The 27378-nt window shown below is 34.3% G+C and overlaps 2 protein-coding genes and 2 long non-coding RNA genes across 5 annotated transcripts; 2 read left to right on the top strand and 2 right to left on the bottom strand.

Moving 5' to 3' along the window:
• Window positions 1–7615: 7615 nt before the first annotated feature.
• On the bottom strand, window positions 7616–12149 carry LOC144551291 (pfkB-like carbohydrate kinase family protein). The gene is given in 11 exon segments (XM_078299208.1): window positions 7616–8104; window positions 8200–8325; window positions 8788–9340; window positions 9417–9504; window positions 9506–9533; window positions 9745–9859; window positions 10479–10576; window positions 11181–11228; window positions 11324–11426; window positions 11780–11902; window positions 11979–12149. Coding segments are annotated over 10 exon segments (1293 nt in total). The 5' UTR covers window positions 12069–12149; the 3' UTR covers window positions 7616–8104; window positions 8200–8278.
• Window positions 12150–14571: 2422 nt separating this feature from the next.
• On the top strand, window positions 14572–16201 carry LOC144551933 (uncharacterized). Its single transcript, XR_013510891.1, has 2 exons — window positions 14572–15020; window positions 15493–16201. It is a non-coding gene; the product is annotated as an uncharacterized LOC144551933 (long non-coding RNA).
• Window positions 15967–17267, bottom strand: LOC144551934 (uncharacterized). The gene is made up of 2 exons (XR_013510892.1): window positions 16633–17267; window positions 15967–16510 (listed from the first exon to the last, which is right to left on the bottom strand). It is a non-coding gene; the product is annotated as an uncharacterized LOC144551934 (long non-coding RNA).
• Window positions 17268–21811: 4544 nt separating this feature from the next.
• Window positions 21812–27340, top strand: LOC144551290 (uncharacterized). Of its 2 annotated transcripts, none has more exons than XM_078299207.1 (7): window positions 21812–21934; window positions 22453–23012; window positions 23513–25101; window positions 25196–25274; window positions 25362–25681; window positions 26279–26377; window positions 27001–27340. In XM_078299207.1, the coding sequence occupies exons 2-7, from the start codon at window positions 22565–22567 to the stop codon at window positions 27169–27171; spliced, it is 2706 nt and encodes a 901-aa protein (XP_078155333.1). In that variant the 5' UTR covers window positions 21812–21934; window positions 22453–22564; the 3' UTR covers window positions 27172–27340. The 2 variants fall into 2 exon arrangements, with proteins under 2 accessions (XP_078155333.1, XP_078155332.1); XM_078299206.1 differs by having other exon boundaries at window positions 26998–27340.
• The last annotated feature ends 38 nt before the right edge of the window (window positions 27341–27378 follow it).

Raw genomic sequence — 27378 nt, 5'->3', positions numbered from 1 at the left:
CATGTTTTTTATAAACTATCACAAAAATAATTTTCAAAAAATAAATATGCATATTTTTAAATCATAATCCCTAAATTGAAGTGTAAACCCTAAATTTGTAAGTAATTCACAATTGACAACCATAAACCCTAAATTTAACTATAAACCCTAAATTTTAAAAAAAAATCACAATTCACAACTACAAACCCTAAATTCAACCATATGTCATTCAAGCAATTTTACCATAAATCATAATCCTAAATTCGAGCAATTGCACCAATTCAAGCAATTCAAGCATCCAATTCAAGCAATCAAGCAATTCAACCATCTAATTCAAGCAATCAAGCAATTCAATCATCTAATTCAAGCATCCAATCGAACCAACTCGACCAATTCAATCAATTCAACTAATTACTAACATTTCACCCTAAACATCGAATCAAACAAAACCGAATCACATTACATCATTTAATCACATTTAACCGAAACCCTAAACCCTAATCAAATCGAAAAAAAGAAAACTCACTTGTTCGATCGAGAGAGAAGCGAATCGAGGCGCGAGGCAGAGAGGGGTCGGCTCGGAACGGCTTCTTTCTTCTTCTTTCTTCTCTTTTTTTCTCTTTTTTTCCTCTTTTTTTCGGCAGAAACAATGGGGGAGAGAGAGGAGGGGCGGCTCAGATGGTGGGGTTATAGTTGGGCAGTGGGGCGCCAGATGGGGGGGCGCCTCACTGGTGTTGTGGGCCGCCATTTGGGCCGGCGCCTCAGAGGCTTTTTTGGGCCGCCCGAAGCCCAGGCGGTCAGGGCATTTTTTAAAAAAAATTGGGAGCAGGGGCATTTTTAAAATTTTGATTTGTTTTAGGGATATTAATAAAAATCGCCGGAGTAAGCACGGGTTTTTTTTTCCGAAAAACCGGGTCCGGCCCGTTTAATACCCGTGCCTGTATACTCGTGCATACCCGTGGCACGGGCACAGTTCGGTCCGGGCACGGGCGGACCGGTCCGGGTGGAGCCCGTGGGAATTTTATCCAAACACTAATTCAGATATCAAATATCTACATCTAAGTTTTCAAATACGGATCAAATACGGATTGAATAGTATCCATATTATTTCACCCCTAAAGACGCATCATATTATTGGCTGTTCCTGCTATTATTTCCTCCATTACTGGCCTCAGTTGTGTTGCACCCATAATTATACCCCTTTCTAATTCCACCCTTCAACTTTCTGCAATCAAGTCATGTACAATTCAGTGGAAAACATCGAACAGAATACCAACATCATAGAGTGATCAGTGTATCTTTCTTTCTAGCGAATCTAATAAATTAAATTATAATAATTGAGAAATAAGGATAATATGGAAAAGTTAAATTGAATCAGTGTATCTTTCTTTTCTAGCGAATCTAATAAATCAAATTATAATGATTGAGAAATATTATTAACTTTTAGCAAAAAGAGTATGTTTGCATTTGAGAATATTATAATCATCTTCTAATTTCTCAATCTTTTCTAGCGAATCTAATAAATCAGTTGTAGGTTCATTTTTTTTTGTCAAATCTTAGTCCGGTTCCTTTGACATGTCTTGTTATATCCTTGACCAAGAACCCAATACAGTTCGGCTCTAAATCATTCAATTTTGTGTGTGTGTGTGTGTGGGGGGGGGGGGGGGGGGTGGGGAATTTCACGTATACTCCTCAAAAACTTCAAAATTACATATTTTCCCCTCTAAACTTCAAAAACCATCTAACTCTAATTTGAATTTGAAGGTTCCTCTACCGTCCGAATTGCTTTATGATCCGTGCGAGTTAGATCAGCACAAATTTTGAAGCGAACACGCACGAATATTAAAGCAATATGCACGTATATCAAAATTTCTTTGAGATCCGTGCGGGCTAGATTAGCAAGAATCTTGAAGCAAACACGCAATAATCTTATTGCGATGCGCGTGGATCGGACGGTAGAGGAACCTTTCGGATTCAAATTTGAGTTTGATGGAAAGTTTTATACTTTTAATGAAGGGTAAAATAGGTATTTTATAAATTTAGAATAAGTTTTAATATAAAAAATGAATAATTATATCATTCCCCTCACCCTGTCACCCCATTTATCCCCGCACTCTCTCTCTCAATATTAACTTCCTTAACTAACATTTATCCCCCATTTATTCCGCTAATAATTTTCATTTATCCCCGCATTAAATTATATTGTCCTTTAATAACAATCCCTGCATTAATTATACTATCATTTAATAACAACCCCTGCATTAATTATACTGTCCTCTAATAACAATCCCCGCTAATAAATGTTTTTGTTTATTGATGTTCAATAAAGTATTTATCATTATTTTTGACAACCATTAATCATAATGTCTGAGAAGTATTTATCATTGTCTCTGACTTGATAATATTTTGATTTAATTAAATATTACTTATTGACAAGTTTCAAGAACAAAATTCAAGAAAGTATTTATCATTGATTCTTAGAAGTATTTATCATTGTCTCTAACATGATGATACATTGATTTGATTAAACATTACCAATTGACAAGTCCAAGAACAAAGTTCAAAAAAATATTTATCATTGTTTCTGACAAGTATTTATCATTATGTTTGAGAAGTATTTATCATTGTCACTGACATGATAATACATTGATTTGATTAAACATTATTTATTGACAAGTTCAAGAACAAAGTATTCATTTTTGTATCATTAAGTATTTATCCATGTAACATAAAATATTCATCTAATCTATTTAAGTCACAGATATTTTACTGAAAGTTGCAATTATGTCTGAGAAGTATTTATTCATGTAACATAAATTATTTATCATTGATGTTTTACTGAAAGTTGCAATTATGTCTGAGAAGTATTTATCTATGTAACATTAAGTATTTATCATTATGTCTGAGAAGTATTTATTATTGGGTGAGGGGATTGTCTATTTGATGGTCCCCAATTGTGCGAGGACGATAAAAAAAAAAAGGAAATTTTGTGCAGGGATAACTGACAAGTATTTATTATTGAGTGAGGAGATTGTTTATTTAATGGTCCTAGTTGTGCGGGGACGATACAAAAAAAAAATTGTGCAGAGATAACTGATGGGTTGATTTATTATTTCATAAATAAAGACCATTGCATAAAGATTAATACTTGCAAATTCAACATAAATACTTTAATGCTTCAAGTTAAATACTAACAATTTACTAACAGCTTATTAATAATTGAGTGATCCCCCCATGATTTTTTTGAAAGTTTCTGCGGGATTTTTTGCGGGGATTGTTATCAGGATCCAAAAAAAATGGATAAATATATGTGAGTTTTTGAAGTTTGAAGGAGGGAATACATAATTTCAAAATTTAGAGAGAGAAATACGTAATTTTGAAGCTTTTGAGGAGTATATGTGAAATTCCCCCTTTTTTTAGCTAAACGAAAAAATTATCCTCGTCGGAGAAATTTTACACCTTTTATTAGAATTTTGTTCTACATAAATCGCTATTCATAATTTAGTTTGAATCTCAAAGCAAATATAAATAGTCCGTATAGAATTAATTAAAATAAATATATATTAATGGAATCTACTTCAAAAAATGTCCAAAAGATTGAGAATTTGATCTCAACGTTAATAGTACCATATGAATTGTACATACTAAATGTGATTTTTTCACGAATTATTTTTCTCTTATTTAACTAAGAATTATCTCACTAAGAATATATATTCAATTCAAAATCTCAACAAAAGAATCAGTAAAAAACGATAGTTTTGAAATTATTTTTTAATGGAGGGTTTTATCTATGTGAATATAACTAATATAGTAACTAGTAAACATAAAATGAGTCAAACATAGAAACTAATCCTTAATTCGTGTTCACCATCTTAAAAAATATTCAATATAACTCTACAAAAAGTGTATAAATTTTTGGAAAGTATGTAAACTTAATAACATATGCTATGATTTGGCAGACGAGTTTTGCCCTAAGTGCATGCCCGACGACCCTAATATATGATCCCCTCGGAAGACAGTGGCATGGCGGTGGGCTTTTTGCCATCCCAAACAACTCCAATTATTTTTAGTCAAGTTGTAGAAAAAAATTAATAAATAAGTCTACATTTGTATTAGGGTGCTTGTGGTTTTATCTCCAAACTCTGTTGTAATTTTAAAGATGTAACTAAACTGATAGCCGCTATCAGCTTTTCAAAAAAAAATTCTACATTTGTAATATAGGTGGAGTCAAAATTTCAAACTCTGAAGATCAAACATATATAGATCAATCATATAAAAACCATTTGTGGAGAATATAATCAATTTTACAGTACCATAACATTTTAATCTAAATTGTATAGAAAATCGTACATAAATAAAATAAAAAATAGCAGTCAATTGGCCTCCATTACCTCTTCTTAAATTAGCCTCTGATTTATAGTAATTACTAATTAGTGTGTATTGTGTAATAACAAGTGTCGGTTTTATGTGGTATGGACAATTAGTGTGAAAGATTGAAATACGTTGCAATAGCCAAGTTTGTACTATGAAACGGTCAAGTATGTATTTTGAAAAGACACCTAGTAACAATTGTTTCATGCTAATATAGATAAATTTGCATTGCATAATATCGAAATATACATTTAGTAATAACCGGATTTGTATTATATATGATATATATTTAAATGTGCATTGTGAGATGCATGAAAAATTATGTGAAAGATGTATAGAGTTGTATGGATACTATTTTTCTGGATTTCGAGTTTTAGTGGTGATCTATCGGTACCGATCGACTTTGCTCCTCTCTGGAAAAATTTTTGTCCCCCTCTAGATGTTTGATTTGTAATTCGGATTAAATTTAGTGTTAAAATCAAAATAACTTTCTTAAATTATGATTGGTAATTAAAATTATAAGTCAGAGTATTGAAAAATATAAGTTAAAGCATTATTTTTTTTATCAAGTATCTAATTAGTTAATGGGATTAATCCGATAAGCTATTTAAATCCGATTCAATAATTTTTGCCTCTCCGGCAAAAATCCTGGATCCACCCCTGCTTGTAGCAGCCCAATTAATCATATATATCTCGAAGCTCAATCTATGTTTCTTAAAATATTATATTTTTTTTGTTTTTTCACAAAACATATTCAATAGAAGCGAATCAAAACCTTTTGGATGAGAGTATCTCCTCTGAGGATATAACCGATGTTTATACGTATGAAAGTGCGAGAGTTCTTATGTTACATTTAATAAGTACATAAGATTTTGAAGAAAAACATATTACATGACATTTGGAGTTCAGAAAGACATTGGTATTAAAATTCAATTCAACCAATAAGCTAAAATATCTGGTGGTACATTCGCTCAGTCCTAGTGTTATGACGTGGATTAGCCTTTAAATCTAATTTTCTTTTTTCTCCCTATTTGTAACAAATTGCTAGAATTTTGGTAAATTAATGAGACTGAGAAAAAGAGAAAAAAAAAATAAGATGTGAAAAGTAAATCTCAATTTATTCACTGTAAAATCATATACAGTAACCTCGCATACATATACGCTAGTTTTGACTTTCATTTCTACTGGAGTACTAAATTAAAAAAAAATGATAAGACTCCTCAACCCACTCCTCCGAATATTTGTATTTGAATGCAAAATCAATTTAAATCCTTAGGAAAATATTAATCATTTTTAGGGGAAAAAAAGAAAGAAGAAAGTGTCTAGCATCAACATTCAAAATTCCAACACTGGAGGTTGGAGGCGGTATAAATTACAAATTTCAGTCCTGGCTTAGCCTCTAAAATTATACATCTATTTTTAGAGTAATTTAAAAGTAAATACAAATATGAAAAAAAAAAGTGATTAATTTTTAAACTTATATTACTGCTAAATATAAGTGAAAAATGGATTTGCTTGGTTAATTGAGATGAAATAGCTTGATTAATATGTAGGATTTATATGATGTATATAACTCGTGAAGTTGGACAAACTCGTATATTTAGCGGTTTCAACGGATAACTGGATTTGCTTGGTTAATTGAAAAAAAAAATGGATTCGCTTGGTTAATTGAAATGATATCCTAAATATTTTAAAAGAAAAAAATACTCTATTTTAAATGTATAACTCGTGAAATAAATCAGTGTCTACAGTTTAAATTCATCATTTGAAGCCAATCCAATAGATTTTAAAATTTATTAAACTCACTAAAAACTTGGTGAACTTAAAAACACCCCAATTCTACTCGTGACATTTAACATCTTCTATATTTGTTCTTTAATAAGCCATTTCTTTCCTCTATACATGAGTTATATTGCCATTTTATGTGCTTAATTTGCTGTCACTATTTTCTTAACCTCTGCAACTGCTATAATAAACAAGCATTATGCAATGAGTTATCCTGAACATTTTTATAATTTACAACTTTTTTTAACTCGGCTAACTGCCTTTTTATACACAACTCGACTACAAAGTCACCTCCAATATTTTCTTTTTACAGATGCAGAATTTAAAAGAAAGAAGTGGCTAAGGATTAGCTCAAGATGTCATGGCAATGCAAACAATAACCCAAAGACTAAGATTTGAAGCAACCATCTTTTGTTGATAACTCAAATAATTACAATGGTAGCCACAAGCCCTTGAGTTGAGGCCAGTAAACCATGCTCAGGCCAATCTGCGGGTTAGAGACCTTCTGACATCTGACATGGCATCGTGGGATGTGGCCAGGATGACAGAACTGCTAGGCTATGTCTGCACTCTGCACAGTAAACATCGTCTCAACAGTTCAGCCACCAGATCAAAACCATGGTGCTGATCGACTAATCTTCAAGATGGCAACAAATGGTGATTATGCGGTTAACAAGGCCTATGTTCAATTAAGAGGTGTCTCCAATCCAGGGGAACGTCAATCTGAGCTTGTGGAGGAGCGTATGGGAGAAAGGCTCAGTTCTTCCCAGAATTAGGCTTTTTATTTGGCATTTATTGCACAAAGCTCTACCTTTGGGATCAATACTAGCTTCTAAAGATATCAGAATTGATCCTACATGTGCAAGCTGCATTGGTGACCACGAAGACATCAACCACTTGCTCTTCAATTGCCCCTTTGCTCGGATGTGTTGGTTAATCTCTACACTGTCAATGAGATCGGATCGCATAACAGGTACGATCAATTTTTTTTACTAATTAGCTTGAGAAATAACATTGCTCGCAGTTCTTTCCAAAAATATTTCCCTCCATCAAGATCAATTTTTTACTAATTAGCTTGAGAAATATATAAGGTTTCAATTAAAAAAAAAAAACCTTTTTTAAGTGATCTCAAATGACCGCTTGTCAACGAATCAATGTTAGCCTCACTGTAAAAAAAAATCAATATACTCTTGAAACTATACTACTAAAGCCTTCAAAAATCCACCTCACCGAGAAAACATACTTAATGGACCTAAACCAGAACCCGACAGGTCTATTTTTCTAACTGTTGTTTCTTAAACCCGCTACAAGATCAAACCACCACAATCCATATACCAGAAAACCACTATAACCTGGCTTAAATCCAGGCAATCCCAAACCAAGGAAACCCGAAAACCCAACTGTTACACAAAATGAACATGACCTTCTGGACTTGAAATTTTAGCTGGCCTAATACCAGAGAAAAAAAAAACAAGTCAACTGAGAAAAAAAAAAAAAGTCAATCATTTGATATTGTCAGGGTAAATACATGAAAGACATGAAATGTCCCAACTTAGCTCCTGAGCAACCCAAAACCCGAACCGAACAGAAAAGCAAACTTTTTATCTTTCTATGTTTTAGACTTGGACTCTTACTGGTCTACCCCTTCAGCTTCCCCTTTCTGTAAAATGAACAAGATAAGCATTTAAATTACTTATTAACCGCTCTCAAGCTTTGCAGTGCATGTGCTGAGGTACACAACTGTTGAAGTCAACATTATAAAGTCGCTCTTCTTTGTTAAAAGAAAGGGGCATATTTGTAAAGTATTCTTTGAAGTTTCATTATTGAAAACGATAAAAGCTGCCCACTTTAGAATGCTCAGTTTCTTCTTGTCCTTTTCCTTGCTTATTGAATTGTTTGTTATTGACCTCCTATGAGAACCTTTTGTTCAAAGCAAAAGAGTGTCTTGCAGCCTAGAGAACTTCTTCCCCTTCATTTATAAAGAAAAACAAAACAACCAACACATTAAAATTGACAAACAACAATACAATAGCAGAAGTATATTACTGACTCTTATTTATTTACCTGTCCTTTGTTTGACAGAAGAAGAACATGCGCCATTGTACAAAATATTAAAAATTATACCGTCCAGTGTGATTTTTGCTCAAAGAAAAAGAGGTTTCACACATGAGAGAACTTCTTTCACTTCATCTGTAACACAAAGCAAACAAAACAAAAGACCACTGCATCAAAACCGGCTTGTGACATAAAGAGATTAATACTTCTCTTAGTCCAATAAAGTTGCATTTTACACCTCAAAATAAAGACCAGAATTCTTCAGCGTGATAATTTGCTATATGGCACATTTTTCATCAACTGGCATTAGACTTTATTACAGTTTCTGGACCACAACATAATATGCCCCTAGTCCAGTCATATTAACAAGCAGAACTGAAAAAGAAAGTTCTAAAAAAAAACAAGAAATTAAACCACTTGAAAAGAAACTGGCCATGTATTCCATAGAAGTCAGCCAGGTACGTAGCAGCTGTGACAGTGACAGTGACCAGTAACAAACACTTTTGCCATAGACATAAGTTCAGTATTAGAATCAAATTACCAACAATAGTCCAATACAAAATAAATACTAGTGAACAAATATTAGGTTCCAGTTACCTCGAATATTAGTCACCAAAAAATTATCAGCTACATTATTTTTGGACTCGACTGCAGCTTTTGCTGCCACAACCCCAACTGCAACACTCCTCACCACATCCAATCCAGCACAAATTCCAGCAAGGGTCCCACCAACCAAACAATCCCCAGCTCCAATTACACTGACCACCTCCGCAGGAATTGCAGGAAAATGAAATGCACAAAATTCAGATGAGCCTCTTGCAAAGAAACCATTGTAATAAATACTGTTCACTGCTTGGTACAACTGTCCGAGAAACCTATCAGCATTCACATTTGAATTAGAATTTTTTCTCGAAAAATTCAGATTTTGACTGTGGCATAGGAATAAACCATTCGAACCAAGTGTAATAAGAAGCAATTTTATTCCCTTGTCAAGCAAAGAGACAATAGCCGGCTTTAGCATCTGAAATAAATCTTCCACAGGGAGCCCCTTTTCTTTAATTTCTTCTAAATTAATTTCAAATTTTGTTTTGGGAGATAATACGGTTGCCATGGCAATAAGCTCCACTTCATTTGGAGAAGTACAAGTTACCTGCATAAAATCAATAGATAAGTACAAGGACATTACAGCCTTACATATTATTGTTGTATATCTGTATTATACTCACAAAATTTGCAATGGGAGCAATTCTAGATGACTTGATAACAGAGACGGGCTCAAACCACACTGGCACCCCAGCTCCTACTGCCACTTGAAAATTGAATTATATCCTCTTTGTCAGTTTCTTAATATCAGAATTATGATATTATTATACCAGTATCTAGTTCATCCAATGTTAATTGGTCAAATTCTTTTTCATTTATAACAGAACCCTGAAGTTCAACTAAACACAAGGCAAATAAACAACATTTAACCAATTACCCTGAAGTTCAACATTTGAATTTTCCAGTACAAAAAGAAAAATTATAAAATTGAAAGTAATTAGATATAATTACTTCTGCAAGCAAATTCTAGAGTTTGAGATGGTAAATTCGCATCAACCATCACTACTGGTGCACCACATATATTTTGATGAAACCGATCTACCCAGCCAGGAGTCAGAGATGATTCCTGTGCCCAATAAAAATAAAGTAAAAAGTACAACAATAACTTCATCCTACCTGAAGCAAAACCAAAAGCCCCTTAATTACCATGAAATTACAAAGAAAACCCTGAAGACTCAGTATTTCAATAAAAGCCTCAATATGTTGAATATTTTGCATATAAATCTACAATTATTAATCAATCTCCAACACCTTCAATATTATGCAGTTCTGATAAAGTAATCTGTACCAAGAATTATTAATCTTTAACTATGGATTAACACATGCAACTCTTAAAGTACTAGTATTAATAAAAATAAATCTAGTTTTCTTGAGAGAACATTTCAAAGTATATCAACTTTTTCATTTTAATTATACTCGACTTTGTTATTTCTGCTTCTATTGACTTTCTTTTATTCAATCATCATTTTATTATTTTGATCCCTTATTGATGAATAAGACTTGTACTGTTAAGGGATAAGCAAGCACATCAACCATCTTTCAAATTACTCCAACATAGGGGACTAATTAAAAATATTGAAAGAAAAGGAACAATTGCAATGTGGAAAAAATGACCATTTTTCTGCAAATTTCCCAAAAAAAAAAAAAAAAAAAAAAAAATTATTCTCTTATGGTGAGGATCTTACAACAGCATCAACACTGGCAACAGCTGCTACCGACTCTCCTTTACAGCCAAATACAACTGATACAACAGGTGTTGCCACACCTTCCAACTTCAGGATACCTACATATTCAATTTGAATATATTATTGAAAATAGGCAAAATCTTTGCCCTTGAATTATGATGCCCTGGTAAGAGCTTTTCTTGATCCAAGTTCTGTGCAAATAATTTCATAATTGCTTTCATATGTACCCCATTTGGTCCTCTTAAAAACCAAAAGATGACATGGTGTCTAACTTATGAATTGGATGCATGATTATGCAAGTGGGTTAGACAACCTTCAAATTTCCTACTTTCTAAAATGGGAAATAACATCATTTATTTAGCTTTAAAGATAAGGAAGCCAAATTAGTAAAAGACAAGAAGTTTCTAAGATCACGAGGTCTACCATTTCAAGTCATTTTAATCCATGTCATCTTTGATAAAAAAAATAATACCGATAGGTGGCTTGGATTAAGTTACAACAATGATATAGGAAATAAACTGAACAAAATATAAGTCTTGGAATCAATTGGAACAAAGAAAGGAATAGAAGAACCAAATATAAATTGTGTCTATATAATACCAATTCAACATCTTAATTGGAATTCTAGGTCTTCATTTTAGTTGAAAATAAACCAGCCATCATTTACACAAAAACTAAAAATGTGGTTAAAAAATAAATTACCCTCAGTTGGTAGCCCGGATGATTTCCAGTATTTCATCAGCTGCTCCCCTTCAGGCCATGAATTTAAATATACTTTTATCATAAAGATTTTTTTGAAAAACAAATAAGATGCTAAAAGAAACAGCAAGTGTTAAATCAGTCACCTGCCATATCAGCACCAATTACACTAATAATAAGCGGTTTGGTTCCGAGTTTTGACATGCACTCAGCTACATTCCTTGCCACGCCCCCATTTATATAAAGAACCTGGAGATTATTTAAACAGAAAAATTAAATTGAAACCCAATTTCATATGTTAGAGACTTAGAGTTGATAAACTTAAAATCAAACCAATTCATTTTCTCATTTCATAGACAATGACACAAATTAGTATGAAATGTTTCATGCCCTCCGAAAATGAGCAGTTGTAATTATGAATGTACAATACAACTTGAATGTGCCCTAGAGTTATCATTTTGAAGGGTAGAAGGGTCATTAATATGGTAATATCAAATTGGGCAAATTTTTTTTTAAAATTTAAAAATTAATCCCATTATTAGACTAAATAATCATAAATATTAAATTGAATACATCAGAGTAACTTGTGCAATACATAGTACCTTTCCAGGAGTAGTAGTTCCTGGACTAGGTTCCTCCCTGGGTATGGCTTGTATGTCTAAAACCATCCCTCCTATGACAACGGGGGCCCGCTCCCAGAATCCTGTGTCAACACTCAGGGGACTCTGGATTTTTAACAGAGAAAACTGTTAAGAGTAAAGAGATGATGGAAAGAACTCAAAGAAGAGGCAGTGGTTGTACCGGACAGAAGCCACTGGAGAGTATGCGTTGAGACGGTTGGATGAGGTGGCGAGAGATCGATTCGAGTCGCCTCTTAGCGGAGCTCTCCATCTCCGTCAGCGATCGTCGAATTTAGCTAGATGGATGCACTTGATTAGTGGAACTGTCTATGAATGATATGTGCAATCGAGATGTTTACGAATATGCAGCCTTTCGACAGGGTTCCCTTCAAATAAAAAAAAAGAAAAGAGGGTTCTCTTGGAATTTTTTTTATTGTATTAATCATAATTAATTAAATTAATTTTAGCAAAGTAGTATAATTATTTTTTTTTTACAAAAGCTATAAGAATCGAATTCTCAATTCGGTCTTCAAATTTTAGGACCGGAATTCGGTCTCCACATTTTCCTCTATTTCGATCTCTATTTCAGTCATGTTTCGTCCTGTTTCGGTTTTTCTCGAACACCCTGTATTTCTGTTATTATGTTCAGAGGCAGTCCCTATTTCTACCAAGAACAAGCTGTTTCTGCCAGGGACACCTCCTGTTTCAAAATAAAGGAAGACCAAATCCCTAATTTGGTTCAGAAAAAAAAGTAAAATGTGGAGACCAAATTGGAGATTCGATCCTTATGATTTTTGTAAAAAAAAAAAAAAAAAGTAATCATGCTTTGCTAAAATTAATTTAATTAATTATGATTTATAAAAAAAATCGTTCTCTTGTGCAAAAGAAAGGGTGAAATTTCATATATACCCCTCAAAAAATTCAATTTTACATATTACCCTTAAAAGTTTGTTACATCATATTTTGATAAATATCTAAAATTAATTAAATATAAGTAAATAACAGTATTTGAGACTCTAAAATTCACTTCACACGGTTACACCCTTTTACCCTTCTCTTTTTGACTTTTTTTTTCTCTCTGATACTTTCTCTCTGTCTGATGCTTAGTTAAAGGCTTTGCTCTCCTGCCAAATTTTTTTCTCTGCACTGTCCCTCTTTGTTACGGCATTATCGCCCCTCTTCATTTGTTTTGTTGCCTTTGAGTTTGTACTGGCATCAGTTCCGATCAAAATTCGTAAAAATAATTGAAAATGTGTCAATATTCTCCATTAGAGACTGACAATATTAGTCTTTTCATGTATTGTTGGCCACTGAATTAAACAACAGCATAATTCTCCACACATGCAAATTATATATTATCAAAATTTAGAAGATGAATCTTCGCTTTGACTCATTGCAATTCTGGTAAAAGTACGAGAATTCCGCTTTGATGTATTGTAAAGTTATAATGAGTATCTATGTGAGTGTATACAATTTTGAAGGACAAACATGATATTGTAGACTTTTGAGGAGAGACATACGTAATATTAATGTTTTTAGGAGAATACAAGAAATTCCCAAAAAAGAGAGACAGGGTTTTCTTTTGCAAAATTCCCAACACAAGTTCTTTTGCAAAATTCGGAGCCTATTTTTGGAACAAGGGTCCGCTTTAGGATTCATGTCAGATTAAAACGACGATTCGGATTTCATTATACACAGTCAGGTATTAAACTGGATCTGAATTCTGTACGGAATAGGTTTTTGAGATAAAAAAAAATAGGGAAGTGCTAATTTCACATCACTAATTCTATTATTCGGTGCTGAGAAAAAAACTTACATCTTAATACTCAATTTGTTGATTCTTAATTAAGGATGTTAAGAAAAAAATTATAATCGGCCATAATTTAAGTTGGGTTTGCATACAATGTTGGATCTTAATTCAACGTTGAGCATATATGTGATATAATTATGAATTGTTTACTGTCATATATGATTATCACAATTAAAGTGATATAATATGGAATTAAGATATTAGACAATCTATGTATTCAATAGGATGCGGTCCATAAGTATGTAGAACAATTTAGGCAAAGATCAAATCATTGATGGACTGATTCTGAACTTTGCAATTGAGAAAACTGCCTTTTGGGAGCCCAGTGAGGGTGGCTCACCCGCACTGGATCTGAGTGCGGACTCACTCAGGAGTTAGCCAATTTTTGGGAGCCTTTTGGTAGCCCAGTGCGGGTGGTTCACCCGCACTGGATCTGAGTGCGGACGCACTCAGTACTTAGCCAATTTTTGGGAACTTCAGAACAACGCAAGAAAAAGTCCGAGCGCAGTGCGGACGCACTTAGGACTTAGTCGATTTTTTGGAAGTTCAATGCAGGAAAAAGTCCGAGCGCAGTGCGGACGCACTGAGCTCTAGTGCGGGCGAACCACCCGCACTGAGGACTTAGTCAATTTCTGAAGTTCTGTTTTAAAATTGTGAGATTGCCACTACAAACTTTAAAATGTGAGAATGCCACTACAAATTTTAAAATTGTGAGAATGCCACTATAAAACTTCATTAATTGTGAAAATGCCATTTATATTGTATTCTTATACTATTAATCTTGTTAAAAAATAAAAATATTGACTAAAATATCCTCACTCAAGCAACACAAACTATGGAAAATCCATCTTTTTTTTCTTTTTCTTTTTTTTTTTAAAAAAGACAAAAAGTGTCCATTTCATTACTGAAATATAATAATTATAAAGACCAGTTTTTATCTATTTAGCCTAATGAGTTCATTATCTGCCTCCTCTCCTCTCTCATTCACGCGAGAAAGGGGTGAACCATCGGAAATCCATCTGCCTCCTCTCTTCCCTTTCACGCGAGAAAGGGGTCTTCCATCGGAAATCCATCTGCCTCCTCTCTTCTCTTTCACGCGAGAAAGGGGTCTTCCATGGGAAATCCATCTGCCTCCTCTCTCGCCAATTCATCTTCGTGTCCATCTGTTAATCCATCTTCGTGTCCATCATGGGTGCATAAATTATTCTTGTAAATATATATAGTTATTAGAAAGCTCGTAATTTGTGACTTTCAGATTGGAGTACAGATAATCCTCCCTCCCCGCTTTCCCCACAAGGTGTGAAATATGCAGCAAGTTGTGGGCTATCGGCAGCTGCTGTGAAAGCAAAATTGTTTGCTGACCAAGAGGAACGTGAAATCCAAAGACTCTCTGCCACAATTATCAACCACCAGGTCTATTGATACTTGATAGATTTATCTCAATTCAATATGAATTTGAATTCTGACTTCATTATGCTTGTTGTTTGTTAATTATGGGTTGTTTATTATTAGTATTTATGTGTTCTTTCTTGTTTTATCCTAATCTGACTGATTTTCTTAATTACTTACAATATATAGCATGGTTTTAGTAATTTAAGTTTCTTTTAATTTTGGAATGGTTTAGCTATAAGCAAAAAGTATGATTTTTTTGACCTCTATTGATTTGTTCATTTTAAAGAAAAATTGGGTAGAAGTAAGCTTAATGTTGTTACCTTAATTTCTTCTTCAATAAAATGAACTTCTATCAGGGATACTCAAAAGCTTTTTTGCTTGTTAATTTTCTAATGATTATTATAATCTCAAGGTCACTGCAACATTAATTTGCTTGTTAATTTTCATTGGATTTTTGAAACAATTTGACATGTGATTTTATTTCATTTTGCAGAATTCATTTTCGTGCAGGTTCTGGATGTGGGAAGAGGACTACGAGGGACATCTTTGTGACATTGGAGTTGTGGGCATGCGTAGTGATCCCGAGCATGACATATCCGATGTTATTCGAATTTTCCCTAATCGAATTGTCGCTCAATTTGATAATGAGATTGGAAAATTGAAGAAACAAAACTCTCAAATTGTCGCTCAATTTGATAATTAGTATTTTGATTGTAATTATGTGCAAGTAGTATTAGGAGGTGTGAATATGGTTAATGTTTAATTGGAGTAATTGTATGAATATGGTTATGTATATTTCAATAGAACTTCAATATATGATTTCAATAGAACAATTTAAAATCATCTGCAAAAAATGGCAAGAAGTGAATCTGATTTTTGTAGCTTCAACCATGCAAGATAAATGAATATAAATGAGCAAGCTATTCTTTGTATTCATAAGAAAATGAGTTAAAAAAAAAAAAAGGCCGATTGAACTTTACATATATAACAAAACAATAAAAACTGTATATATATATGCCAGTCGAACAACAGCCATCTTTTCTATCACTCAAATCAGTAGTACAAGAGAAACTTTTACATAGTAATGTCGAGCTAGATACCAATTAATCTAAATCGACAATTCCAAAATTGGAGAGAAGGATCTTTAGCTGTTGCACGAAATCTGAGCCGGTGGCGTACTCTGTTAGCATCCCCACAGCAAATCTAAACCCTGGCTCTTTTACTGGTAAACTGTAAAGTTCCAATTTTCTAAACTATGTCCTAATACCATAAGCTGGAATATTGTTACTTATTTAACAGTAGCATTATAGAGGTATAGTGGATGCATACATTACTTTGACTATGTATGAATACAATTATGTATATAATTTGGATGTTAAAGTAAAATTTATTCAAATCTTATGCAATGAATGGAATTCAAATCCTACTTCAACTGCTTTGAGCATTCAAGTGATTTGGAGTCATCATTAACTAATACCACCTCCTTCATAGCACATAATGCACTGGTGAGCCTATTTCACAACAATCAAAACCTCCCATTAACAGCAAGCTCATTTAGATATTCATTTACAAGAGCACTTTCCAAGAGGTATTATTTATGGTATTATCAGCGCATTACCAAAAAAAATCCTACCATTGTCATAATTTACACTCTGACAGGGATTTCTGTTCTTGGAAACTCAAGGTCCTCATACAGCTTTGAGGTGTAAGATAAAATCATAGATATATAGAAAATGAACAAATTAAAGAGTAAATAATGTCAATCAGTAGGAATTCCATGTTGAAGCATAAAAATTAGCAAGTAAAAAGAAAAAATCAGTAACGAAACCAGTAGGAATTCCATGCTTAATTTCCTAACTAATTTTCCATAATCCAAAATCTAAAATCCAAATAAATTGTTAATTAAATCTCGAAACCTGATCTAAGTCAACAGTGATAAACCATTTTTTCTATAGATCTAAGTCAACTTTTGAACCCAATTTTCAGAAATTCTAAAACCCTAAATTTTTTCTATAGATGAGTTTAAAAAAGAAGGAAGACATAAAACCTTAACAGTAGCAACACGAAGATCGCAGCAGCACGATTTAGGAAGGAGGCGATTAGGGTTACTGCTGGGTAGGACGAGGAGGAGGCGATTAGGGAGGAGAAGGAGGAGGAATCGCCTGGACTCGTTGATCAGAGGAGGAGGCGGCGGTTAGGGAGGAGGACTGAAGAGGAGGAGGGCGGCGATTAGGGAGGAATCGCCTGGTTCGCGTGTTGTTCTCATTGATCAGAGGAAACAAATGAACTGGAGGCATAAGGTGGCAAGTACTCAAATTATTTGTGTATGAAGGGTAAAATTGGAAATATAAAAATACGTATACCAAAATAATCTTTTTCAATTAATTCTGTTTAAAAACAGTATAAGAATACACTATTAATGGCATTTTCACAATTTAGCAGTTTTATAGTGGCATTCTCACAATTTCAAAGTTTGTAGTGGCAATCTCACAATTTCAAAGTTTTATAATGACAATCTCACAATTTTTCCAAAAATTTGAGATACTGATTAATATTTCATGTTCGATTAGAATTCTGACTACGTCGCATTGATTCTGAAAAGTTATTGCAACTTGAATTGGATTCTGAATTGATCACTATCAGGTAATCAGACTTCTCTATAATGTGTGGTTTCGATTTGTATGGTTTATTTGCTATTGAATTGGGTAATCGGATTATGATAGCATATTTAATTGGAATATGGGGTCTAGATACTGAAATTATTTTTAATGGACTGGAAATACTGGGAATCGCCTGTTTCAGGGATTCCAACTGGAATGGAACTGATTTTACTGAAAACCTAGACCCAACTGATATTACCGGTTAAATTTGCATACGTAATTTGATTTTTTAATTGTGTGGATTAATCCAATCATATTGAAATGGTTGTTTACTGTTATTAAGCCAATTATAGAGAAGCTGCGTCGTTAAATAACTGATTACTCGGCTTTGTAGCTGACTTCGTATTGTTTCTGTTTATTTCTATTGCGACGTAGGTTGACAGGACGGCGGATGGATGCGAGGATGTCGTTCTGTCGCGTCGCGTGCCCGGCCCGGCCGTCGGGGCGTGACAGTTACTTAGACACGTTTTGACCCAGTGCGGGTGAACCACCCGCACTCGTGTCGCCAGAAGTGTATAACTATATATAGATGGGTCCCCAAGGCACAAGATGAACCAACTCAACTCATAATTCTTAAAAGAGATTATTCTTAGACAGAATTCTAAGAGCCTTCTCTCTTCTTCCACCATCAAAGAATTGAGAGGAGAAATCCATTAGAAATTTGGAAATGATTTCTCAAGGGCGATCTTGTTGCTTTGGAAGGCCTAATCTAAAATTCAACCAAAAGGGCGTGAAAGAAAAAGCTTGCAAGAGTCTTGTCTCGCGCTCACGGAGACGGTTGCTTCTCCAACCTAGGGTTTGATATTCCATGGCAAACGACATGGAATCAGGTATTGTATTCCGCACTAAAGATTATGTTTTGGGTCTCTTTGGCATAGAACGGTCTTAGGTTAAGGTGGGGATTGTTTCTTCTTCCCCGGGGTATAAGTGTTTGACCCCTAGATGAGATGTAATTGTTTGATCTCTAGATAAAACGTAATTGTTTGACCTTTATAATTCCCAACATACAAGAGTCACTGCATTTGTACTTGACTCTTTATTAAGAGCGTTGTTTAATTTAAAGTAAAGAAAGGAAAATATTTATTAAGGACAAATTAGATATTGTGATGCAAAATTTTCTCTGAGCTTAACCTATTCCGCAGCAGCCTCTCTAATAATCTAATTCCTCCTCACTCCTTGGAAAATCTAAGCTATAATTCTAGGGGTGCAAATGGATCGAATACGGATCGGATAGTGGTAACCTCACTCCTTGGAAAATCTAAGCTATAATTCTAGGGGTGCAAATGGATCGAATACGGATCGGATAGTGATAAAATTATATATATATATATTTATTTGTATTTTTCAAATAAAGATATGAATCTGATATTAAATGGAAACATAATTAATGAGTATTAAACGGCTATCAATAAGAATACATATATAATTCAGATTCTTGATTCATATTTTAAAACAAAAATAGCATATTAGATAGGGGTGAAAACGGAGCGGATAATGCTAATACCATATCCGCATCTGTCGGATAATGAGCGGATACGGATACGGATACGGATAGTAAACGGATATCAAAATTCAAAACCAAATCCGCCTTAAACGGATACGGATACGGATACGGAACGGATAGTCCACGGATACGGATTCGAATACGGATATAAAACGAATAATGGTCGGATAATTAAGATATATGAACTTCTAAAATACAAATATTAATTAAAACATTAAATATAAATATTAATGAACTTATAAGAGATGAAAGATAATCTATTCATATAATATATATATATCAAATAAGTGTATGGTAACAAAAGATGTTGTGGTGTAGTGGTTTGAAGCTTGGTCTTAAGGCATTGAGATGGAAGGACATGGGTTCAAATCCCACCTATAGCAAATATTTATTCCTCTTTTATATGGGTTTGGCCAAATTATCCGAATCCGGATAATCCGGATATCCGCTCCGTTTAGAACTCCGAATCCGTATCCGGATCTTTTATGGATTTCCGAAAATTATCCGAATCCGTATTCGGGAATTATCCGAATCCGGATTATCCGGATTCGGATTATATCCGGATACGGAGCGGATATCCGCCGGATAATCCGGCTCCGTTTTCACCCCTAATATTAGAGCATCTCCGTTCATGCAATTGAGATGCAATTGCAAATAGAAAATAACTGTCAAATGAAATTAACTTCAAATATAATTTCAAATGCTATACACCTTTTGATTGACAAATACATAATTTGTTCACTGTTTGTTTTTTCATTTGAGCCTATTTATAATATTTTAAAATTCAAGAGTTAACTGAAAAAAAAAATCACTTCTTCAAGTATTCCCTTTCTTTTGGTGTGATGCTGATTTTTGACAAAATTTGTCATCTCTGATTTGAAATGCAGGATTTACTGTTCATAAGGAGATAATTCTCTCTTCCTTCTCCTTCCTCTATGGTCTCCGATTCTGAAACACGCCCAAAAGTTCCTGAGAAAAGCTTTGGTTCATGTTTTTGAAAAGTAATACCCGATCAAATCGAAATGGCAATACATTTTTTAGTTATTTTAGGATCATCTTTGATAATATTATGAAAAGGTAGTAGAAAAATTATAATATTGATAAATTCAGCATTCTATAAGATTTTTATGTTCGGAAGTGAAAGATAATATTTAACTCGCTAGCATATGGACCGATGTGTTAAAGTCAATACATTAGCATAACTCTAAAAATATTGTATAAAGGGAGAATTTTATATATACCGCTAAAAACTGTGAAATTACATATTCATCATTCAAATTTTTGTAATTACATATTTACCATCTAAAAATCTAATAACTCATGTATTTATCCAATATAACTTTAGTATATATCAAATATACTCAAAACTCATATTAATTATGTTTAATTTTCTTAAAATTATAATTAATCAAGGATTAACTTAGCACTCTCTCTTTCTTTCCTTAAAACCGTTCTATTTTATACCAATATAAAATATTAAAAATAGATATTCTAAACTGAGTCAGTAACAAAACACAGATTCTCAAACTCAGTTACTATTTTGATAACGGGGTGCGATATCAGCATCGAATTCAGCTGGAAAAGTTGAAGTGGTTACCTTATTTTTAGACGATCAAACTTGAGTTAGAATCCTTATATCTGAGTCTGTTGTCTCTTCTCTCCGAGTTTAAGCGGGAGAGACAAGATGTGGAGAGAGTTTAAGCGAAAATTAGAAGTTACGTCAAAAAAGACGGGAGGGAAATCTATGCACAAAAGATGAAGGGGCAGAGAAGGAGGAGACAAAATAACTCATTATTTATATTTTATATAATCTTAAATTTAATTAATCTCATTTTTTTGATTAATTGAGTAAATATGTGAGTTATTAGATTTTTAGATGGTAAATATGTAATTATAAAAATTTGGATGATAAATATGTAATTTCACAGTTTTTGAGTGGTATATATGAAATTCTCTCTTGTATAAATCAATCTCCCCATAAATTACGAAATAAATAAAATTTCATCATTATATTATATAGATAATATACAAATAAGAAACTTATACATATAATTCTATATTTAATAATTATCACATAAGATAACGGATATTAGATAATTTTTATCCATATCCTATTCCATAAATTGATGAAAATTATCTTACCCGCATTATTTTCCAATAAACGAACAAATAAAAATACAATACAAATAATATAAACGAATAAAAGAGTTTATAAAATACAATACAAATAATATAAATTAAAGATTCTTGATTTTTATTTGTCTTGTGAAATACAATACAAATAATATAAACGAATAAAAGAGCTTCATTAACACCCGTAAATTTTCTTCACCGAACATTTCTGGACCGTCAATTTACAGAATTAATTTCACTCAGGTAACAGAAAATTTGACTTTAGACGCACGAATATTAAAGGCCCCATGCATTTCCACCTCTGTCCAGATCTGAACTCAAATATTGTATTACCTCAGATGATGCGACTCCATTTTCCATGTGACGAGGGCTTCAGAGGCGTAGATTCCGAATTCCCGCCCGCAGGGTCTTGGCAGCTTGGCGCGAATGCGAATTCTACCTCTTTTTTCCGCCCCTTTTTGATAATATCCTCCTCTGCTCTCTCCCTCGCCCCCCACCCACCACCCCCCCACTCTCTCTCTCTATCTCTCGCACACTCTCCACCGTGCTAGGGTTTCTACAGCGCTCCTATCTGTCCATTCGGGTCCAATCCAAATCGGTGGGCATGCATTTACAAATCTAGATCTGATCTTGCTACGGTAAGTACTCATCCGAATGTACATTTATTTGCATCTTACCCTATGCTCTAGTGAACACTAATCTTGTTTCTTGAACTTCCGATTTGTGGTCTCATTGGGCTATTTGGCTTTGTTCTCTTTGTTTTTCCGTGCATCAATTCCTACTTCTTGCTGATCTGATCTCACTATTTGATTGATAAATGTTAAAGGTTACAAGAAATGCGCCAGATTTGACTATTGAATTGCTACACTAAAATAAATTTGCAAGAAAAAAAAAGACACTGAACCACATTTACAATAGCATCAAGGTTTTTTTTTTTTTTTTTTTTTAAGGTTGATGGGCGATTGCCCAATAGCTTCAAGCTTATTAGTTTTGACATTCTTGGTTGGTTTGATGCCTATAATGAATGGGGTTCTAATTGGGATCAATTTATCATTAATTTTGTTCTTCCCCAAATACCCTCATGAATTTGCAAATACTGTTCCATCACCATGCAATAGTCTAATGTTATTATCCTTGTCAACTTCCATTTCTACAGGTTTATACTAAACCGCTGGCTCCTGCTGTTACAAGACACTAACCTTTCATTTTCCCTATAAAATTTTCCATAACCCTCCTATCTTATCCAAGCCTAACTTTCACAGTTTACCATGAGCACCTCGGAAAAAGGTGTTTTGACAAATCCACCCAAATTTCTAAAAACGAAGTCTCTAGCTGCCATTTATGCAGCGGAAGATGCCAGAAAAGCAGCTTCTTTCGATTCACTTTCGAAATTCCCAGGAGAATTCAGTTGTACCACCTCAAATGTGAAATCTGAGCCAATAGATTTTGAAGAAATCTACTCTTCCTTTGGATCAGAAGAGAATGATCTCGAGAACGGCAGGTGGGGCACATTGGATGTCTCTCTGAAGGACCTCAGAGCAAGGTGCAAAGCTACAAAGAAGAGAAAGGCTGATGCCAAACCAAAAGAAACTGATGACCTAGATGAGCCACTTATAGTTTTCAAAGCAAAGAGGTCAAAATCTTGTTATGCCGTGAGAAGCAAAATCACGGTCACCGAAGTCATTTCAGAATGTTTACTTGTACAATGCTCGAAAGGTGAGCGGCAGTTTATGGCTTTATGCAGCAAAAAGAGCTGATGTTAACTAATAGCAAGGGGCACATTAAATGCCTTACCACATGGCCAATTTGTATTGGGTACCTTTATAAAAACTAATTTTAGTATCTTGCCTTTAAATTACCTCCTTGTCACTAATAATTGAAGTCGTTGCATATTTTTTTTTCCTGACTTGCTCCATATCTTGTTTTTTACGTAGGAAAATATTTAGTGCATTTTCTGCACACAAACTTGGTGATTTCCTTATACCTTAGGTCCAAAATTTGATGAGGGGACCTCTATGGAAATCCATAAATTGTAATTCTGTGAAAGGATTGAGACCTGTTGAGTGATTCCAACTATAGGAACAAATAAAAAACATGATATGTAATGTGACACTATCAACTGGAAAAAAAAATCTGTCATTCATTTCAATTGTTTGCACATGATTCAACTTTTCTTTCTATTTTTATAAGTTTTTCAATTCTGTCTCTTATTGTAGGTCTCGCTGAAGAAGACACTCGAGGCATTCGGGAGACTCTTTCAGTGCAAACGGAATTCAATGCCACATCATCGTCTAATGATGTCACCAGTCCTGGTGCTGGAGCAGATGGTTTAATTTGTAATGTTAACAGTGAAACCTGGGATGAAATCGACATGACAAATAACTCTTTCTATCTGGACAGTGAGCCAATTTTGGAGGTGGAACCAATTGATATTGCTCCCTGCAAGGTGGATTTTGTTGCAAAATTTGATTCTTCCTGTGACCCATCCTCTTACCTGATCTGGCCAACCAATGGAAATGCACAATCTCCCAAAAACCTAATGCGTACTTGTAACAAGCCATGTCCGGAAATTTTGGGATTTGAGGAGGATTTCTACTTTCCAGAAAATGGTCAAAGCAACTTGCCTGAAAGTAAAATTATGGATGCAGAGGTTGGTGCAAATCCAGTTGGCTTAACTAGAAATGCTTCCGACAGCAAGAGCGTTACTTGCTCTTTCAACAGGGCATGTATTGATGGCCAATTCGAGGAAAGTTTGTACTCACTTGAAAACAACCAAGGCAGCTTGCATGAGGATACAATTACTGAGATGGAAAGTGATGTAAGTCCAACTTCTAAAACGGGAAAACTACCTACTGGTGAGAACCTTATTTGCTCATTTAAAGAGGCATCCATGAATGATGTGGAATCTGGGGAGAATTTGTACTCACCTGAAAGCACCCATTACAGTTCTGTTCAAAGGGAAATCCAAGATGGTCCAAGTGCAGTTGCCATAACTGAAAACATCTATGGTGGCAAAGATCTGATTTCCTCTTGTAATGAGGCATGCACTGGTGATGTGGAGTCTGGTGGGGATTTATACTCACCAGAGGGCAGTCAAAACACCTTGCACGGGAGCGAGGTTACAGAGGCACGAAGCGATGTAAGTCCAGTTACAGAAATTTCACCAGATGGAAAGAACATAACCTCTTCTTCTAACGAGGCATGTGACAATAACAGTGAGAATGAGGAGAATGTCTATTTTCCTGAAAACTGCCGAAGCAACTTGGAAGAAAGTGAAAATGCTCAGGTTGGGGCTAGTAAAAATCCATTCACGGTAACTGACAGTGCAACTGTGGATGTACCCGCAAATACACACACAGAGAATGCAAGCAGTGATAATTATGATTTTCTTTGTGAAGGTGTCCCTGATTTTCTTGACAATACCAATTTGAGGTCAAGTGAGGGACAGCTTGAGAGTATAGTTTATAGTGCCATCTCCACATCTAAGTGCTTCTATAAGAAAGAAGATGATGTCTCCCCTTCAGTTCATAGCGCACTTGTTTCTCCAACTGAAAATTCTGAAACTGATAGTAATCATAGAAATGGGGCTGTTACTACTTTTGATGAGGTGCTTAAAGGATCCAATCAGAAACAATCCATTGAAGAAACTGAGAGGGAAATCACTGGAGTTCTGCAGTTTTGCGATAGCTTGGAGAAATGCCAATCAACTACTAATAATGAAGGGGCTATATTAGAAAATGAGGTAAACGGGGATCCAAGAACCACCAGAGAGCATGCTCCCATAAAGCTTCTATCCAATAGAACAGTATGTTCTTTATACTTCTCATTCTTTTCTTTGTTTTATATGTTTCATATTTTATCATTACAGATTTATGATATGGGAATTTTGTCTGTTTCAGATAATTTCACCTACATCCCAGGAAAAGCTTTGTCAAGCGATAACTGAAATTGACCTCTGCAAAGAAGCACAAATTTCAAGTAAGCCCCTAAACTTTCTTTATTTTCTTTAAGCTTCTACTTCAAAGTTCTCTAAACTGATATATATCTCTGACAAACTATTTGCAGAATGCAAGAAGAGCATTATATTTGAAAACTGCACCAGATTGAAAAAATGTGCAATAGCCACACAAAGTACTGAAAGGGTTCTCCAGAAAACAAATGGCGTGATTAAAAAAGGTAACCTCAAGTCAACAGGAGCTGCTTGCACAAAGGATTCTTCTCCTAAAATGGACACAGAAAAGGCTATAGAGTTCTCGCGCCGGCAGATGCAAGATTTTGAGAATGTCACAACTAAGCTTCTAAAGAATATGAGATTTATGAAGGGTGTGTTGGAGGAGTCTTTGGTTGTGCCATCACCTTCGCTTTCCAAATTTAGTGCTGAGGAGGTACATTTTTAGTAACTTGAATCTTTCTAAGATTTCTTTCTGGGATGATAGCATGTGCACTATTCTTTACTTTGGCTTTAATACGACCCTTATCTTGTAATTTGAGCAAAACTAGGGGGTGATGTGCTCACCAAGAGAGATTGGTGAGCACACCTCCAAATAACTATCGCATTGATTCCGAAATATGAATCCAAACCGTTGAAATCCAAGTACTTCGTGAGTGATGCATGTACATCAAAAATTTTAAAGTTTCGAATTCATTAAGTACATGGTCAAGCAGTCAAAACGATGATGAAAAATTAATACATAAAACAATTAAAAAAATAATTTATAAAATGTTCATTGTTTTGACCGCTTGACCACGTGCTAAATGAATTCCAAACTTTAAAAATTTTGCATGTACATGCATCACTCATGAAGTACTTGGATTTCAATAGTTTAGATTCGTAGTTCGGAGTCAATCCGATAGTCATTTGGAGGTGTGCATACCAACCCCTCTTGGTGAGCACATCACACTCTAGTTTTGCTCCTTGTAAATTTATCTGTTAGTAAAAAATATAGGAGCCTAATTTAATTGTTGCTTTTCTTTTGTACCAGATAAAGGCAGCTTCTGAGAATGCATCAGAACTAGAAAGGACAACAAAGAGGTGGTTAGCTCTCATGTCAAAAGATTGCAATCGTTTTTGTAAAATTCTGGTAAGTTCAATTTCTTCAGCTTATAGTGTTATCCTGTGTTTTTATTTCTTTGCGCCGGTGCAATAACCAAATTTTGGTAACTGATTGATCATGATTCTACCAAATTATCATTACTGAATAACTAATATTAACCCCGCAAAACATAGGAAGCATCATATGCTTTTGTAAAACATAAAATGTCATTTATATCCTGCGTATCTTTTTTTCATTGAGAAGATGCCCAAAGCCCCAAACTACCCTTCCTTTTTTTGGATTCAACCCTCCTATTCTTCAATATGAGCCGTTTAAAATTGATCACACGGCTTCAATTGCATTTGATTCGTTTTAATAGATTATATTGATATAAAAGAAAAAAGTAATTGAAGCCGTGTGATCGATTTTGAACGGCTCGGATTGAAGAATAGGAGGGTGCTCCTTTTTTTCCTTCTAGGAAAAGCGAGGGAGAACTTTTTTTATGGAAAAGCATTATGAAAACAGGGCTACAGGCCATATTTCTCATTTTCCAAGGGTACATATATTTAGGTTTGAAAGGGGCAAATGTAACAAACTATTACCTCCCTTTTAGTGAGATCGAAACTCCGTTTTTAGTAAGATTGAAAAACTATCTTTTTCAATGGCAGAAGTCAGCCGGTAATAGTGCATCGCCACCTCCAGCTAGCAACTATGATTTTAAAAAAAGAAGAAAGATTGTATTTGCTGATGAAGCGGGTGGTGCTTTGTGCCATATTAGGGTTTTTGATAATGAGGCATCTTCTCCACTTAAAACAGCCGAGGCTGAGAATGCCGACCAATAAAGTGCCTTTTCTTGCATACATTATGTTGTCTAGTCTATGTAATTTATGATAGTCTATCTTGTTATGAACCTGCTGGAAGAGCGGCCTATAATGAGCTGTGTTTACAAATCGAGAGGCTTATGTAAACATAAAGTGGTGAGATAAGTTAATCAACTATTTCATGGGTCAATCACGTTTACAATTTGAGTAGAATGTCTTCAATTGGTG

Source organism: Carex rostrata, chromosome 3 (assembly GCF_964058835.1).
Source record: "Carex rostrata chromosome 3, lpCarRost1.2, whole genome shotgun sequence".
Lineage (NCBI taxonomy): Eukaryota > Viridiplantae > Streptophyta > Magnoliopsida > Poales > Cyperaceae > Carex > Carex rostrata.
This window is presented reverse-complemented; position numbering and strand designations above follow the sequence as displayed.

Excerpts from the sequence above, each read along its gene's own strand:
- LOC144551290 (XM_078299206.1), top strand. The coding sequence starts at position 22,565 with ATGAGCACCTCGGAAAAAGGTGTTTTGACAAATCCACCCAAATTTCTA. Across the intron at positions 23,013-23,512 it reads ACTTGTACAATGCTCGAAAG|GTCTCGCTGAAGAAGACACT; the intron begins GTGAGCGGCAGT and ends CTCTTATTGTAG. Across the intron at positions 25,682-26,278 it reads CCAAATTTAGTGCTGAGGAG|ATAAAGGCAGCTTCTGAGAA; the intron begins GTACATTTTTAG and ends CTTTTGTACCAG.